Source organism: Apodemus sylvaticus, chromosome 8 (genome assembly GCF_947179515.1).
Source record: "Apodemus sylvaticus chromosome 8, mApoSyl1.1, whole genome shotgun sequence".
NCBI lineage: Eukaryota > Metazoa > Chordata > Mammalia > Rodentia > Muridae > Apodemus > Apodemus sylvaticus.
Genome location: NC_067479.1, coordinates 9,460,022 through 9,479,351, shown reverse-complemented (window position 1 = coordinate 9,479,351; position 19,330 = coordinate 9,460,022). Strand labels below are relative to the sequence as shown.

Genomic DNA, 19,330 nt, shown 5'->3' with positions numbered 1-19,330 from the left:
GGAGGAGTGGTCTTTGGTCAGGTAAAGGCTCAATAGAGGCCACAACAAAGGGAAACGGACTGGAGGGGGGAAGTTGGGGGGGGGGAGGTGGGAGTGTGTTGGGTAGAGGGGCATATACATGGAGGCAGGGCATAGGAGGAGGGGTAGGGAATCGTTGGGAAGGGGGGCTTTTGGGAGGAGAAAATTGGGAAAGGTCTTACCATTGGCAATGAACATGAAGAAGATACTCAATAAAAAAAAAAAGGGTTAATCTTCCTGTTAAGTAAGTTATTCTCTACATTCTGGGGCTCACAGTGAGTTAAAGTTTCAAGGACTGACCGGCAGTTTGGGGGTTTACCCTATGTCTCTGGGCTATCAAGTTTCTGGTTCTGAGTTATGAAATCAGTGGCGAGTATGAGTTCCTTCCCATAGAGTGGGTCTTAAGTCAAGGCAGATATTTGTTAGCTGCTGTCACAAGTTCTGTGTCACCATTGCCCTGGTACATTTTTCAGGCAGGACCGATTGTAGGTCAAAAGTTTTGTGCCTGGGTTGGTGTCCACGTTTCTTTTTTGGTAGTCTACAGCGTACCTTTCAGGACCAATGAGGTTAGAATGTATGGGTGTAGGCTCCATATAGACAGCTCAACTACACATTCACTGATTTGTGGTGGGAGGTCCTCAGCAATTTGGCCACAGTGCCAGTTTTCAGAGAATTACCTATTGTCTTAGCATTACCTTGGGTTCTTTGGGAGTTTCAATGGGACCCCCCCTTTGCCAACACTTCAATTAAGTGCAATCCAGTCTCAACAATAGAGGCCTTCTCTGGCTACAGGATACAGGCTCTATATCCTCCACTATTATGAGTCCTTATGAGGGTTGCCTTCACACATTCCAGAAAGTTTTCACAATACTAGCTTCCTAGCCACCACATCTCTCCCAATTACAGTCGTCTCTCTCTGCACTCTTTCTTTCCACCTCATCTGTCCTGACAGGATCCCCCGATTCCCATCTGTAACTGCCACCAGTATGCCTGTAGATTCTGATCCATTTTCCCCTCCCACGGAGACCCATGCATTACCCCTACACATTTGCTGTTTTCTTAACCTCTCTGAGTCTACGGGTAGTAATTTGATTATCATTTAAATACATACAGTATTTATATTTCTGGGTCTGAGAACTCACTCAAAACAATTTTTTTCTAGTCTATCCATTTGTCTGAAAATTCATGATGTCAATTTTTTTTTAACATCTGAGTAGTACTCTCTTGTGTAAGTATGTCACATTTTGTTTATACATTTTCTGTTAAAGGACATCAAGGCTGTTTCCAGCTTTGGGTTATTATTAATAAATCCACAGTGAATTTGGATTCGGGAAAGTGTCCTTGTGATATGGTAGCCCATTGTTTGGTATATGCCCAAGAGTTCTAAAGCTGGATAGTGATATAGATCGCCTCAACTTTCTGAAGAATTGCCATACTGATTTCTATATTGGCTGTGCCAGTTTGAATTCCCACCAGAAATGAAGGAGTGTTCCCCATGCTCCATATCCTTACCAGCTTGTGCTGTCCCTTGTGTTACCGATGTTAGCCATTCTGACAGATGTGAGAGAGAATTTCAAATTGATTTGGTTTTTATTTCCTTGATAACTGAGGATGTTGAATACTTTAAAAAATGTCTCTCAGTTATTTTAATTTTTTTTCTACTGAGAATTCTGTTTAGATCTGTACTCTTAATTGGATTATTTGGCTTTTTGAGATTTAGTTTCTTGGGTTTTTTATATATTTTGGATATTAGTTCACATATCTATTTATGTGCAGTTGGAGAAATATTTTTTTTCATTCTGTAGACTTCTGCTTTGTCCAGTTGGCACTGTATTTTTGCCTCCCTGAAACTTTTCAGTTTCTTTAGGTCTCATTTATTGGTTATTGATTGTAGTGCCCATGCTATTGCTGCTCTGTTTAAAATATCTCCTTTGACAGTGTGTTTCTGGCTCTTCCCCACTCTCTTGTCTATCCAGTTTTGTATATCTGGTTTTAGATTAATGTCTTTGATATACATTGACTTTAGTTTTGAGAAATAATTATCAATAAATTGACTCCTATTAATATTCTGCTATATTCATAGATCAGTTTCTTGTTTAGTCTCCATCAGAGTGGCTTCCTCTGGCAGAAAATAGGTAAAAATGCAGAGATCCCCAGCTAGGTACTGTCATAAGGTCACATGTTAGCTTGTTGGCTGTTTGATGCCCTTGATCCTGGCTCATTTTTAACCTTGATTTAGTTATAGGCAGCTTGAGGTACATATTCAAGTACTGAATGGCCAGCGGTCGTTTCATTTAATCCAAAGATAGAAGACCAGAGCCTGAAAGTGAGACAGAGGCAGCTTGGATATCTTCTATTTTAACATGTAAAACCTACCTCTTTAGTAAATTTTTAAATTGTCAACCAAACACAATATTACAAATTTCTAATTACACCATTGTATGTCCCAAAAAGGTCTTGTATGGGATTGGCTTCCAAGATTTTCTCATTCTCTGTCTTCCTAACTTAATGTCGCCAATAGTTTTCTGTGTAAGTAATGTAGTTTAATTCACCTCAGTCATGTACATTGCCTGATTGGAGGCAAGCCATTTCGTATCTGCAATAGTTTCATGAAAATCAGCTTTATTTTTTATTGAGAAAAGAATACATGTTTAAGCTAAGATAGTCACCTCAACCTGGTCCTTTCCTTTCTCTAAGCATTTCTTCCTTCCTTCCTTCTTTCCTTCCTTCCTACCTTATTTACTTCCATATTCCTTCCTTAGTTAGCTATTTTCTGTGCTGATTAAATTGATTTGGCAATTTGATATATTTGTGTAATATACTCTGATCACTTTTGCTTCCTTAATCTTTCTTCTCACCCAATTCCCATCAACCTTGTTACCTCTCCATCCCTTGGTATCCTTTCGCCAGATTTATGGATTTTAGTAGTTTTTGTTGCCCACTAAAGTAAACCAGGGCCATCTTTGAGTTCATTTGAGTGGAATTCTCCATTGAGTTCTAGTGTGGTTTCACGAATTACATAACTCAAGGCAATATTCCAATATTCCAATATTCCATATTCCTAAATCTTTCACTAGGGAATGAAATTCCCCAGAATTCAATGAAAAATTATCAAAGCATCCTAATTCAGGACCCCATTGAAAACTATTACATGTGGAAAATAAGCATAAGATGAATTATGATTGGGAAGAGCCATGAGAAATCTTTATAGTTTAAAAAAATAATACAAAAAGGGAAAGAGAACAGAACTTCCTATGGAAGTGCTGAACATGGGTCATGTGGCCTGATTCTAAGAATATCACCATGGACGGTCGACCAAGTTGGACACAGTAATGAGAGGGGGAATTAGAGGACAACATTAGAGAAAGAAGCATGAAGAACATTTCACGGAGTAAGTACCTTGGAGCTCAGCATGTGGTTTCAAGGAACTTCTCAAAATGAGATGGAAACCACTGAAAGACTTGAAACAAAGAAATGATTTGATGTAAATTATGTTACAAGAGCTTTTTACAACTATTCTAAGAACAGCCCGAGAAGATCAATAGCAAAAGCTGATAAATCAGGAGTGCATTGTCATAATCAGAAGGAGAAATGGTCAATTAGGCTGGTTATGCCAGTATTCTACTGTGTATGCTTTGAGTAGAGCATGCAGTATCTTTTTTTTTTTTTTTTTTTTTAAGGAAACTGATTTACACAGAGTTCTAAAATGGAAAAAATGGAAAAAAATCATACTACTATTCTATGTTAATTTTCATTTCTTGTTCTAGGGTTTGAATAATCCTTATTAATATGACATGGCTTGGTATTCATTTGAATTCCTCTTGCTATTCTTTGGATAATGCTACCGAGATAATAAACACAGATTATGTAAAAGTAACTTCTTCTGTAACTGAATCAATTGTCTCCTTCCAGGAATTTGGAGTCAGAGTTTTCTAATTCTTAAAATAATTATTTTTCTATTTTTTAATTTATACATGTATGTTATTGATAGAAATTTATTACCTGCATAAATAAGACCCATATTTGGTAAACAGATACCATTATTTCAAATGCAGTCAAATAAACACATGACATATCATTCCTAATTGTTTTTTATTAGATATTTTTGTTATTTACATTTCAAATGTTATCCCCTTCCTCATTTCCCCTCCAACCCCCCCAAACCATCCTCCCTCTCCCTGCTCACCAACCCACCAACTCCCACTTCCCTGTCCTGGCATTCCTCAATACTGGGGCAATGAGCCTTCACAGGACCAAGGGCTTCTCCTCTCATTGGTGTCTGAGAAGGTTATCCTCTGCTATATATATGGCTGGAGCCATGGGTCTGTCCATGTGCACTCTTTGGTTGGTGATTTAGTCCCTGGAAGCTCTGGAAGTACTGGTTGTTTAATATTGTTCCTCCCATGGAGTTGCAAACCCCTTCAGCTCCTTGAGTCCTTTCTCTAGCATCTCCATTGGGGACTCTGTGCTCAATCAATCTATTTGGATTTTGTCAGTAACTGGCAGAGCCTCTCAGGAGACAGCTAGCAAGCATTTGTTGGCATCCACAATAGTGTCTGGGTTTTGTAACTGTACATGGGATAGATCCCCAAGGCAGACAGTCTCTGGATGACCTTTCCTTCAGTCTCTGCTCCACACTTTGTCTCTGTATCTCCTCCCAGAAATATTAGATCCCCTTCTAAGAAATACCAAAGTATCCACAGTTTGGTCTTCCTTCTTCTTGAGCTTCACGTGTTCTGTAAATTGTATCTTGGGTATTCCAAGCTTCTGGGCAAATATCAAGTTTATTGAGTGGAATGTTAGCAGCTCTCTGTACTAAGGAGAGGTCTTAAAAATGAGTTGTGAAACATAACATTTTTGATTATAGTCTTACTCTTTTAAAACTTTCATAGTTTTTATTTTGAATTTGTTTGATTTTGATATTTATAGACTGACTGCTTGATTGACTGATGAATTCTGCTCTTTTGAGACAAGAGCACACTATGTAGTCCGGGTAGTCTTGAACTTTTGGGTATTCTTACTCTACTCTGAGGCCACGATATTAGGATGACAGAAATGTTCTACCACTCTTGACTTCTAACAATTTAAATGGAATAGAAGGAAAATTGTATACACATTTTATATAATTCATTTATAAATAACCAAGTCTCCCCTCTCTCTTCTCCCTGCATGTGTTTTATATTATCTTGATTGGGCCTCAGCTTTGTCCACTTACTATCTTCAACAGGTCATTGTTTGCTGTTTCTTCTCCTGCCCCTGAAGAACTCAGCAGTCCTTTTATTATTCATAGTTTTGATTTCTGTTTCAGATCTTGTCCTTGTTTCTTTTTGTATTACAATTTTTGACTCAGAAGTCTATTCTCCACAGCCTATCTGCCCTTACCTCTGTCATTATTTTACTTTGTACTTCCCCCCTGGGCTCTGATTCAATTACTGCCTGAACTTTCCTCTGTGGATTCCTCTGTGGATAGAGGACCAGCTCCTGCAGTTGTGGTCTTCTGTAAAACCAATCTGAGGCATCTCTCACAGTGTCGCCTGGGTCTATTTGTCTTTGTACATTTTATGCCATGTTTCCTAAATGGTGTGACCTCCATACTTCTCAAAGTTAAATAGTTTAAAGAAAATTTCTCAACATGTCTTCTGATGAGCCTTATGTTTCTTAAGGATATTTTCTATAAAGAGTTTCAGCATGATGCTCTTAATCTCTTTCTGATGGGTGATGATTCTTGCCGTGGTTTCCTCTTTTTCTTTTGTCTATGCCCTATTTTTTTTTAAAAAAAAAAAAAACACATCCTTTTCTATATATCATTTTATATAAATGACCATTTTTAAATTTAATTTCTTCTTTTCCCTTTGAGAAGATGGCTTAATGCCTTTCTCTGCCCTATGGTGTAGGTAAGATTGATGTCTGTAGTTGCTCTGGGTAGCCAGCAAGCACTTGTGAGCACAGTGCAGCAGGGCTGACATGTATACCTGCTGTATCCTGTCTGCCTCTGAATATGATACATATTTCTAAAATCAGCATGCATGTGAAGGGAGAGCTAGAGGAGGAGGCAAGAACAAATGGTTTGTCAATTATACACTCAGCTGGTTTCTGGATGGGAATTTTGAGAGAAGGTTATACTTTTAAAAGAATTGACTTTAAATGGCTGATTTATATGGTGAAAGTGAAAGTTGTTTATCACCATTTTCTATTTGCTCCATAATAAATCTCCATAATCCCCATCTTCATTAAGATTAAGTTATACTAAATAATAAGGCATAATATGGGAAGAAGGGGGATAGAAAAAGAAGCTGAGTTCAGGCTATGGGAAGTAGCAGAAGGAAAGAATTTCAGAGAGCTGGAACTTAGGCTATCAACTTTCAGATTACAGACCCCAAACTGTTCTTCTGACTCATTACAAGGCTCTCATTATCCCTGGCCCTTCAATATATCCAATTCCTTTATTTTTAAATTGATGTCTGACTATCTATGTATCGATCTATCTATCTATCAATCAATCAATCTATCTATCTATCAATCTATCTATCTATCTATCATCTATCATGTATCTATGATCTATAATCTCTCTCTCTTTCTCTGTCACCTCTCCATTCCCCACTCTACCTCTTTCTCATAAAAACTATATGCATGTAATTTTTAAAAGACTGAAAAAGAAAACAGGAAAAATGGAAGAAGAGGAAGAGGACGATGAAGACAAGGAGGAGGACAAGGAGGAGGAGGAAGAGGAAAGAGAGGGAAAGAGAGAAACAGAAAGTCAAGTGACTAATCCCTAACATGATTAGGAATGCATGGAATGTAGAGTCTGTACATTCTCAGGATCCCAGAGAATGCTTTACAGAATTTCTGGAAGTATGAAAACAATGTACACTTTGTGAGATATTAGCCAAATTCACCTGGAAATGTGAAGTTACTTGATCCTTGGGACCATGCACATCTATTCTAATCAGGTTAATATATTTACTGAATTATTTATTCTCTATTACTTAAAGATTTATAAACATGTTTAGTAGATCAGCAATTGACAAAAACATGGTTGCAAGCATATGCTGACATGCACTGTTTTTGGTAGGTAATTCGTAGGAAATAAGATCTCTTTGATTTGTGGTTTTCTTTCTGGTCTTCACCAACAAAACAGTTTGGGCAAAGTTTCAGATGGATGGCTAGTATCTCTCTCCTTCTGTTTCAACATATCATTTTCTTCCATTTGCCCTCATTATTTTTCATTTGCTTTGTTTTATAGAGTCTGTGTCTTTTACGAAAAGCTGTCTCAGAAGCCTTCAGAAATCCACAGAACATACATACAAAGAGATGAAATAAACACACCTCCTCAATTTGTTTTAAGAGATGGCTGAACTGAACTGAATGACCTCTAAGGTCCCTTCCAGCTCTAAATTTATGTTGTTGTCACCAAAGGCAGACAAAAGAAATCCATTAGGGTCTAGGCTAAGAGATGAATATCAAGTACTGTATCTTTGCTACTGGTGTATTTCTTCTTGTAGGCAGTGTTTGAGATTCAGGCTGCTCTGGATCCTTACAGCCTTGCAGTGATAAAACAGAAGTAACTGTTAAAAATACAAAATGTCAGTAAAAATATTAGTTTATTGTTAAATCAACTTAAAAGTCTTTAAATATGTGTTTGAGTCATTTATATAAAATGGTATAACTTAGATAAACTTAATGGATATGTCTAATTTTATGAAACTGATTAGACCTGAATAGTGTCACGAATGCTATTATCCTAGCCTTAAGTGTGGCTAAAATTAATTTTTATGTTTGTGAGGTTCTCCAAGGTATTAAATCTGAACATCCTTGTAACAACCATTCCTGTGGTATCTTTAAAAAACATGGATCCATATTTGGGATTTTGAAAGGAACAAATGCTTTGATTTTTTTTATTTGCTGTACTGGGCATAATACACAGGGCCTTGGACATGCAGGGCAAGTGCTTTACCATTAAGATACAAGCATAGCACAAAATTTCTGATTTTAAGATACCATATCTGCTTTTATATATTAGATCATTTGTATTGTCTTTCATATGAATATTTTTATTAGAAGTCATTGAAAATACAGAATATTTAAATGCTGTATTAATGATAACAGTTTTTGAAGTAGAACATATTGTTTTCCTAAGGCACACTGAATTTTGACAGAAAAAATTAATGTTATAGTTTAGTAAATGCTTAGTGCAATATGAAATTTTATAATAACAATTTTTCAATGTGGAAATAAGAGAATGTGACTTTGACCAAAATCACAGAGAATTTTTCTGGGGTTGTTCATAGAGCTTGTACGTTTTTCTGTAATAGCTTTGTAATGTAGGCGTCAGCTCTACCTCTTCATGTTCCATTAGTTGTGTAGGCATTGACTTCAGCCATGGGACCTTGCTATCATTTTGTATAGAGCAACATATAGTCTTAGTAATAGCCTGAGATGTTTGTGGATTCCCATGGAACTCCTTTGGACCAAACTTCAATTGGATGCAAACCACTTCAGGTACTGGAAGCTTCATTTGATGAAAATAAATGGCCAGTTAGAGCTCTATCTCCTCCATAGTCTTGGTGATTTTATTTAGATTGCATTAAATATGTTTATACTTATGAAGCTTCTGGTTCAGTACTACCCCTCAAATGTCCCCTACTTTTAGCTGTTTCTCCTCATATTCCATCTGTTGCCTTTTCCCCTTCCTTTCTCTACATTTTCCTCCTGTTCTAGCCACGTGTAACTATGTTTTCTATTTCACTTTACTACAGAAGTCTATCTGTCTCCACCTATTCCTTTACTGTATACCTAACCTCTGTAGGTGTGAAAATTATAGCTTGATTACCATTATCTAAACAGCTAGTACCTACAAATAAGAAAGTGCACATTATATTTGTCTTTCTGAATCTATATTACCTCACTTAGAATGAGTTTTTCTAGTTCTATATACTTCCTTGTGAATTTCACTTTTAATTGTTGAGTAATATTTCCTTGTATGAATGTACCACATTATTATTATCTATTTTAATTTCTGCCTCTTATGAGTAACAATGAACATGGTCAAACAAGTGCCTTGTGGTAGAATGAATTATTCTTTAGTTATATTCTCAAGAGTAATAGATCTGCACCTTGATAAATCTGGGATTTATCTATTCGCAGTGTGCTTCTGAACTGCCACAGTGACTACCGTAATGCTAACAAAACTTTTCACTGCCCCAACATGGATGAGTCTTCTTACTTCACATCCTCGCCAGCATGAGCTGTCACCTGTTTTATTGATCTTTAATAGTCTGAAAGTTGTAAGATAGAATCTCAAAGTAGTTTTGATTTGTATTCCCTTGATTATTAACGAAATTTAACATTTAAATGTTTCTCAGCCATTTGAGATTCCTATGTTGAAAAATTTTTGTTTAAATATATCTCCATTCTAAACTTGGATTATTTGTTTTCTTGACATCTAGTTCTTTTTAATTCTTAATACATTATGGATATTGACCCTTTATTGGATATGCAGGTGATGAAAATCTTTGCCTATTCTGTCAAAATGACAGCATCCCGTGGAAATGCGGAAGCTTTTCATTTTCATGAGTCTGATTCATTGACTGTTGATCACAGTGTCTGTGCTTATGCTGTTACTATAACAGCTGTGTACTTTTAAAAAGTCTTTTCCTGTGGCAATCAGTTCACAGCTGTTGCCCACTTTCTTTTCTACTGGATTCCGTATATCTGGTTTTACGTTGAGGTCTTTCATCCACTGAGTTTGTAGGAGGTGATAGTTATGGATCTATTTGGATTCTTCAACCAGTTTGATATGCATACTCTGTTAAGTCCTTTTTTTCCAGTGTGTACATAGGTGTGGGAATGTGGGGATTTATCTCTAAGCTCTTCAGATTGCCTTAGCAATATTTCTGGTTTGTGCCAATACCATGCTGTTTGATTACTGTAGCTCTGCAGTACAACTTTCTTTTTTCTTTTTTCTCTATTGGATATTTTCTTTATTTAGATTTTAAATGTTATCCCTTCCTTCGCCCCCCCCCCCCATCCCCTATCCCATTCTCCCTCCCATTGCTTCTCTGAGGGTACTCCACCACCTGCCCACTCCTGCCTCTCTTCCCTGGTATTCCCCTACACTGTGGCATCAAGCCCGCACAGGACCAAGTGCCTCTCTTCCCACTGATGTCAGACAAGGCCATCCTCTGCTACATATGCACCTAGAGCCATGGGTTGCTTCATGTGTGCTGCTTGGTTGGTGGTTTAGTCCTTGGGAACTATGGTTGGTTGATAGTCTGGTTCTTCCTATGGGGTGGCAAACCCCTTCAGCTCCTTCAGTCCTTTAATTTCTTTCTTTTTTCATGTCCTGACCCATTTTTCATTAGTCGTGAGTTGTTCAGTTTCCATGGGATTGAAAGCATTCTGTTGTTGACTAAATAACTTCACTTTATGTAGAATAACATTCTTTTAACTAAAATTTGAAATGATTCTTATATAAATGACAATTAAAATATAGAAAATGTAAAATTCCAACATTTCTAAAATTTTATCTCTCAGACAAAGTATTGGTTATAGAATGGCTATATGCTCCATTGCAGAGTATGTCTCCATTATCAGTGAGAGCAACTGAGCAAGATAGATAGATGTAGCTAGATTACTAGATTGGAATATATATATATATATATATATATATATATATATAGAGAGAGAGAGAGAGAGAGAGAGAGGTTGAATTAATACTGTGAATCATTTTGACTTGTCTTAAAATGTGTTTTAGAGCCTATATAATAGTATGCACATATAGCATATTTTCATGAACCGCTGCAGTGAAAATTCAAAACAAAACATAACTGTGGTTATTGGCCAGTGTAGATCAATAAACAATAAGCTTTATTGCACAGTTTTAATTTTCAAATTCATGGACAGGACATGTAAGTTACTATAGTATTTCAGCGGTCTATATTTAATAGCCTGGAGCTAGAATAGAATATTTTAAGTCTGAGCAGTCACTTTGAATTGTAGAAAGACAATTATAAATTAAAGCAAATATTTATTGTAGCTTGATTTTTAATTTCAACTACTATGATGCATTTGTAAGTTTCATTTACAGGCAAGCGCGTGCACAACACTGTTCATTGAATGTTTTCTGAAGTGTCAGTATGCTTCTGACTCCAGTAGCTCAGATGCTTCAAGGGCTGACATATCATCTTTCTGGCTCACACTGCTGCTTATTTTACACACTGTTAGGAAATTGCTTCCCTGTGGTTTTCTTGGCGAAACTGGCAAGCGGTGAGGTAGTTCATGTCTTGCCAAACAAAGTGAGGCTGCAGACTGAGTCATGCCCATTTTTTAATGAGTTCATGCTTTCTAGTTTTCCTAAGCATAATTTTTCTAAACTGTTTAATTGCAATGGTGTGCCCAAAGTTCATTATTTGTAAATCATACAGTGACTTTTAAAAATAATGTTATAGGGATACCAATGGGGAAGTTAGGGCAACTACTGTAGGAGCTGAAGGGGTTTGCCATCCTATAGGAAGGACAATATCAACCAACCAGACAACACCGCCAACCCCCCAGGAACTAAATCACCAACCAAAGAGTACACAGGGGCGTACCCATGGCTCCAGCTGGATATAGCAGAGACTGACTTGTCGGGCATCACTGGAAGGGGAGCCCCAAGTCCTGAGGAGGTTTGATGACCCAGGATAGGGGAATGCTAGGCCACTGAGGCAGGAGTGAGTGGGAGGGTGGGGGAGCATTCTCATAGAAGCAAGAGGGGGAAGATAGGATGGGAGGCTTGTGGAGGGGAAACTGGAAAGGGGATAACATTTGAAATGTAAGTAAATAAAATAACCAATAAAAAGGAAAAATAATATTATCACCATTTAAAACATATCACTATTACATTCATAACAAAATTTAGTTTTTATAAATAATAACAATTACAAAATATGATCTCACTCAATTAATTATATTTATTTGCACATCAGTAAAATCAGAGATAAAATCTCATATTGAGATATTATATATAAAATTATAAAACTAAATAAATGGTAGCTAGTATTTTGAAAAATAGTTATATGTCTTAACAATTGAAGTGAGAATTTGAAACCATAAAAAGTTTAATCATTACAAATTGACGCTACAATTGTCTTTATTCTCTAAAGCTCCTGTGAGCATCAATCTACCATAAAAGGTTATTTCCATAAATCTGGCTCATAAAATCAGTCATAAGAGTTCTTTCTAGTTTGAGGTTTCAAATTTAGGACTTTCCATGTATAGAAAAATGTTATATAGATGGATCATTCACAAAATAGCACTAAGAAATGTGGTTCAGTGTAACAGAAGACTATAAGGGGAAATCCTCAGGCCAAACTACTCCATTTCCATCATATTTGCTACCAGAAAGAGAAGGACAGGAAAGAGTTTAAAAGTAATTTATTCTTCTGCAAGAAAATCACTGACAAATGCCTATAGTGTACTTTACAGCCTCTGTTTTCACTCAGGTATGCAGACAGCAACACATTTATTAGACCAATTATAAAATCAGCATCTTACCTTATAGCAATATTGAGACTCATGATCTAGAAATGAAAGGAATTTCAATATAAATCTATAAAATCAGTCATGCAAAATTTAATGAAAACAACAAAAAAAGTAGCAACAATTACATTTCCACTTTTGCTTTTTAACTTCAGTTTTGGTAAAGAGAAAAATCTGATAAGTGCCTTGCTCATCTGGAACCACCATCCTGTCTTGCATTCTTTACCAGTGGACCTGAGGAAAACATCTGTGATTGACACTTTTGTCGTGATTATCTCAGAGTCAGAGTCTGAACTTCTCACCTGAAATTGTAAAGCTATATATCAAAATATTATAATTATGAAGTGAATCTACATCAAATTATATTGCATCCTACATAATTAGGATCTGCCAGTCAGTAGGTTATGATGGTAGTTTCAAGGAGGCATTGACAGTCAAGTCAGGAATGAAGTTCATATTTCCTAGTGATACACTGTACATACACTACTGACATTTCATTTATGCCATGTCCAGTATAGAGAGAACAGAAATCTTGTTATCAATATTATTTAGTCTTTTGCAGGTAGGTGTGTGTGTGTGTGTGTGTGTGTAGGTGTGCGGTGCTTGTCCTTGTCCTTGTTGATGAGAACAAGTCATCCATCAAGCAAATATTCTAATATATTGCTCGCATCCATTACCACTCCTGCTAAGAAGAAATAAGCACATGTGGTGGGGCTTTTATTTCTGTATTTATAAAATATAAAATATTATCTATTATCTGTTTTTGTGCTTTGTTCTACTCTTCTCAATGAAATGTTTTTCAAATTAATTTCTTTCATGGGAGTTCTTGAAATGTTTTCTCATTATTATTACATTCAGGGAAAAAACGATCTATAGAAGTTTCAAAATGAAATTAAACACATTTGTTGCAAAGTATTATTTAGTTTAGAAATCATATTTGTGCATATAAATCTGTCTAGTGGGGAAGGTTTTAAAAATTAAACTAGACTTCTCCATCATTTTTTAACGATGATGGAAATATTTCTTCCTGCCTACAAATCTATGGCAAGATGTTAGAAGTGAAACTGTCTGGGTAACAAAAGGGTCAGGCTGGCAGGGAGAGTGTAAAGGACTCAGGAAAATGGGAGGCAAATAAGCTTGCCATACACAGCATAGCACATGAAAATGTCCTGCTGTAACACTGCATCCAGTACAATGAAAGTGCGCAATCACACATCATTGATATATCTGACTGTGAATCTTTTGTTTAACACATAGCTTAATGAAAAAAAAGTTTCATTCCATAAATACTATAAGAAATAACAGAATTTTAAAAGTACTTTTCAAAATATATACTTATAATAGAGTGTCCAAATATCATCTTTTAACTCAGTACCTTTTTATTGCAAGAAGCACTCTTGATTAACTAAAAACAAGTCAAGAAGGTCAATTTTGTTCCTCTCTAGGGCAATGGTTCTCAACCTTCTTGATGCTGTGATTCTTTAATATAGTTCCTAATCTTTTGCTGACCTTCTAACCATGAAATTATTTTCATTGCTGCTTCATCACTGTAATTTTGCCTCTGTTATGAATCATCTTATAAATATTCGTTCTTTCTGATAGTCTTTGTGCATCCCAATTAAAAGGTTTCTTGGTCCAAAAAGGAGTCACCATCCACAGTTGAGAGCCACTGGTCTTGGATGTCTTTGAAGGTGACTCGGTCTTCAAAATATAATAAATATTTTTAAGGTGGTTGCTCTTCAAAATATAATAAATCATAAAGTATATTCTGTGTCAGTTTTTACTTTAGGCTGTGTAATGTCTAAGTCTTTTTAATGTAGCTGTGTCTTATTTAATTTCATTATACTGTTTTCTTTGCACCATTAATATTATCACACACAAATAAATGGTGGCATATTTGAAAGAAATACAGTACTACAATGAGAACGAATGAATCACAACTCCTCCAGAACAGACTGAAAGGTCCTACAGTGGAAGAGAATTCTAGTCACCCATGTTCTTGCCAACATTTGATATCACCTATCTTTTTCACTTGAACCCTTGTTGCATAAACATTAGACTACTATGTCAGACTGTTATTACTCTTACCAAACAAGGAAGAAACTGCTTTCAATAAATCATATTTTACTTTAATTTTGGTTATAATTTGTCATGTTTTTACTACACAAATGAGTATAATATTAAATAAAATAAAATATTTAATAATAAAGTAGCTGAATGAGATTCCTTATCAGTCTCTGATAACATTTACTTGGGCTTATTTAATTAATCAACAGTATCATAAACTGTGATAATCAAAACACCAAAAAGCAAGAAGTTCCTCTGCTTAACACCAAGCATCTTCGGTACAGGTTAAAAATTCTTCCTGGTCTGTGAATGAATAGGAATGCGAGTGAATTAATAGTTACATTGAAGTTGAGAGTAAACATTGCTTTCCATTACTTTAACTGTTCTTGTTTTTAGAGGAAATTGTACAAATCGTTTTTCCAGTGATGGCTGCTATTTCTCTGTTTAGCTGACAAACCTGAATGTTTACTGAGATTAGTGAAGAAAATTTTATATCCTTTTCCACGATAAAATGATATAAATATTAACTAACCCAGACCACTGGGAGTTCCCGGAGAGTAAGCCACCAACCACTAGCTCGGAGCATGTATGTAGCAGAGGACTGCCTTGTCTGGCCTCGGTGGGAAAGGATGTGCCTAATCCTGTAGAGATTTGACCCTCCAGGGAAGGAGGATACAGTTAGGGATGAGTAGGCGGTAGGTTGGAGGTATAAGGGAGCACCCTCTCAGAGGAAAGGGGAATGGGGAATGGGGTAAAGACTCTTGAGGGGGGAACTGGGGAGAGGGACAACATTTTGGATGGAAATAAATAAAAAACTTTTAAAATAAAGCAAAATGTTCTAATTAGAACAAATGAACCATTTTCCAAAGTAAATGCATCTTTAATGATATTAGTAGGTTTCATAAACTTTCATGTTGTTCACATGTCTTTCCCATTTTCCTTTCAGGGATGCTATCCTTGCCAGTAATATAAAAAAAGTAGCAGGGAGTTCTTTACTTAAATAACTACAGTACACTGTTCAGAAAACAAGTGTAGTTATGTGTCAGGATTCTCCTAGTTAACTTTGAAATCTGATTAAATGTAATGAATTAATGTATCAATGAATGACTTAATTAGCATTGATTTTCTATATTCCCAGGTTGGTAGGGAGAATTGTGAGAAAAAGACTTACACCACCTTTTTCACCAAGTCTATTGGTGCAGAGTGTTGAATAGAGTAGGACTTGATACATTTTGGCGACTGATAAATTTAAATATTTTCATGAATAGTAAGTTGATGCTATGTTACTCTCATTTGGGGAAGTTAGCAGATACTCAACTACCATCCACTGTCTGTGAAACCGTCCCATTACTAATGTTTCTATATTACTTCAAGTTGATTATTTTCTATATCCCATTATCTACAAAAGATGTTGTGGATTTTGCTTCATTGTAAATGTAATAATTTTGGATTGTGTATCTAAATGCATGTGTGTTTATATGTGTGTATGTGTGTATGTTTGTGTGAGTGTGTGCCTTTGTGTGTGTGTGTATTGCACTGGGGATTATCTAAATATTGCATAAAATAAATTGGCATGGATATTATGGGTATAAATGTGTTATTCAGCCAGAATTAATAATATCACACATACACACACACACACACACACACACATGCATGCACACCCACTCATTCATACACTTTATATAACGTTGTTAAACACAGTTATAAGCTGAATACATCTTTTGTTATTTTTCCCTATAAGTATGTCACCTCAGTAGAATAGCTCAACAGCTTATAGGTCTATAGTCTGAGAACCATAGTCCTGTTATCTCTTCCCAGAGAATGAAATTATGAACCCAGGTGTCTCAAGGCACTCTTAAGATGCTTCTGACAACAAACCAAATGTTCATCTTATAAATAGATGTAGAAAATACACGATATATACAAAACATGACATAAATAAATGAAATTATTTCATTTGTGGCCACAAGGATGGAGTAAGACACCTTCATTCTACCTGAAATCAGCCAGGCAATAAAGACAAATATTATGTGACCTCATTCACATGTGGAGTAGAGTAATTTGACCTCCTACAAGCAGGGAATAGAATTATACATGCCATACTCTGGAAATACACAGAGAAGTGGCTGGGGAGGGTAGAGATGAGAGAGATAAAGGATGATTAGTGTGATGGAAGGCACAGTTGTTCATGAGCAACAAGTCCTGAGGTTCTATTGCAAATGCAGTGACCAAAGAAAACAAATATGTAGTATAGTTTTGATAAAGTAGGAAAGGATAAATCATGTTTTTAATTACCAAGAAATAATCATGTTTTAGTAATAATAAATATTGTAATGGTTGGTTTTGTATGCTAACTTGACACAGGCTGGATTTATCACAGAGAAAGGAGCTTCAGTTGAGGAGATGCCTCCATGAGACCCAGCTGTAAGGCATTTCCTCAATTAGTGATCAAGTGGGGAGGGTCCATTGTGGGTGGTGCCATCCCTGGGCTGGGCTTCTTCTATAAGAGAGCAGGCTGAGCAAGTCAGGGGAAGCAAGCCAGTAAGAAACATCCCTCCATGACCTCTACATCAGCTGCTGCTTCCTGACCTGCTTGAGTTCCAATCCTGACTTCCTTTGGTGATGAACAGCAATGTGGAAATATAAGCTGAATAAATCTTTTCTCCCCTACCCAAAAAAGATGCTCCTGATCATTCTCCAAATCCTGACTTTTTCTTTTTTCACTCCATTAGCTATGCTCAGCGTGTGGTTGGAAATGGAATCAAAGCCCAGTCTGCAAATCCTGAAGTCAGAGTCAGAGGAACAGATCCTGTGATAAATCAGATCATTGATAAACTGAAGCATGTTATCCAGGTAAGTGCAGGCTTTTCACTTTTATTACATTTATTTTGTTATATTGATTTTTATTTTATTATCAACTTTAAATGGTATGCAAATGCTTTCTAACATACTTGATATCTTTGCTAAGTGTATCTTATATCCTACCTAAATTGAACTTTGGAATAATTTCTCTATATTTTTATTCTTGTTCCAGAAAAACTTTGTAGAGTCGTCACCATTTAAACTCAGTTTCTATGGTATGATATGTCACAGTATGTATCTGTGACAAGCAGGTCTTTACCTCCTCCATTTCAGTAATGAATCTTTTAGGGTACATTCATCTTCCATGAAGAAGCCGTAAGTCTAGGGATCACTGTGATCACTACAGAAGACATATATTAGACCACAAAAGCCAGAAAATTCTTATATGTAACTATATGAACATTATCATAAACATTGCAGTATCCTTAATGAAAGTTAACTCACGAGTGAAGTCTGGATATCTGCTATTTATTTATTTCACATTTTACATATTGAATACATATTGAATGTAATCTTACTGGTTTGCCCTCATTAGATATCTGTTTGATATTTTATGTCATATACATTGCTGTGTTTAACACATAATATATGAGCTATATTATGATAATTATACAAACAATATTGCATTACAACTATTTATTAATTGAGACAATGTTACATATTATAAATACCATCCCCACTTTTACAACATCCCCTGTATTGTTGTAAAAAGGATTATTCCTTAAATTGTAGTCATTCTGTAACAATGTATGTAGATATCTTCATTTTAATCAGGGGTTGGTGTAATTTATCACTTTCAGTATGATACTACAGAAAATCTAAATACTTCTGAATTGTTTGCATGTGAGGTATATCTGAGTGACTTGTGATTGTCATCATTTAGGTTTTTCAGAGACCATTATTTGACCTCAGTTCACGAGCCTGTAAATCCCAATGAAAGTCTTTGTGAGGGGACACAGAGGCTAGTGTTGAAAGAGCTGGATTTTCCCTGAAAGGAACTGACCGATGCATTGCTTATCCATTTGCACACACTGTGAAACTTCAGCCACCCCTTTGTGTGGCAGCACCAGAGGCAAGTTCTTTTCAGAAGAAAAATAAGTGTAAGTGAAAAGCATCTGAGGAATATCTGAGAGCAAACCTAACTCCATCACATAGGTAAAGCTAGAAACATTTCCTTCAAAGACTGGGATCCAAGGTGAAACAGCTACATTATGCCTCCAGTGACCCAAATGCTGAGGCGTGTCTGGAGACAGAAAGCCTTGCAATTGTGTCAGGAGCTGAAACAACAGTGAGGACGGGGTAACCTGTGGGCTGAGATCACCTGGAGATCTGTTGCTCAGAGGCAGTAGTTTGCAGACATCTGTACTATACCTCCCACATTTACCAGGGATTTACTCAGAACTCATCCTAGAAAATATTCTTCTGCTTGGAATTTTTATTCTCCATAGCAATAAGAGGAATATTTGCAGCTGAAATTGATCTAGACCCAGTGAGAAACTAATAAGCCAAAGAAAACTTTGGGTATTATTTAAGTCTTGAGTTTCTGGTGGCTCACAATCAATATATTAGGGACTGCATGCACAGGCTGAGTACACTTTTATTATATGCTTCTGTGCATTTTTTCCTTAGGAAAAACCTGTGGTTGTGAGAATTTGTGGTTGAGTGTCCTGGCAATCAATTAGGGTATGGGAAATTAAAACTGTATAGAGGACTGAACAGAACTGTACAGTAGTTGCCCTGGTACAAAACAGAAATATCATCATGACTCAACAACAACTCAGGTTGAAAGACTCCACTTGGAGCCTGTCTCAAGTCCCCTGTATGCACAAGGTATTGCTTGATTATCCTGGAATAAGGATCA

General features: G+C 36.2%; 1 protein-coding gene across 1 annotated transcript in view; it reads left to right on the top strand.

Annotated features, from left to right (window-relative positions):
- Positions 1-19,330, top strand: part of Gpc5 (glypican 5) — a 745,602-nt gene that overhangs the window by 461,486 nt on the left and 264,786 nt on the right. Inside the window, 1 exon segment of the mRNA XM_052190712.1 lies at positions 17,340-17,460. Within this exon segment, the coding sequence (XP_052046672.1) occupies positions 17,340-17,460 (121 nt within the window).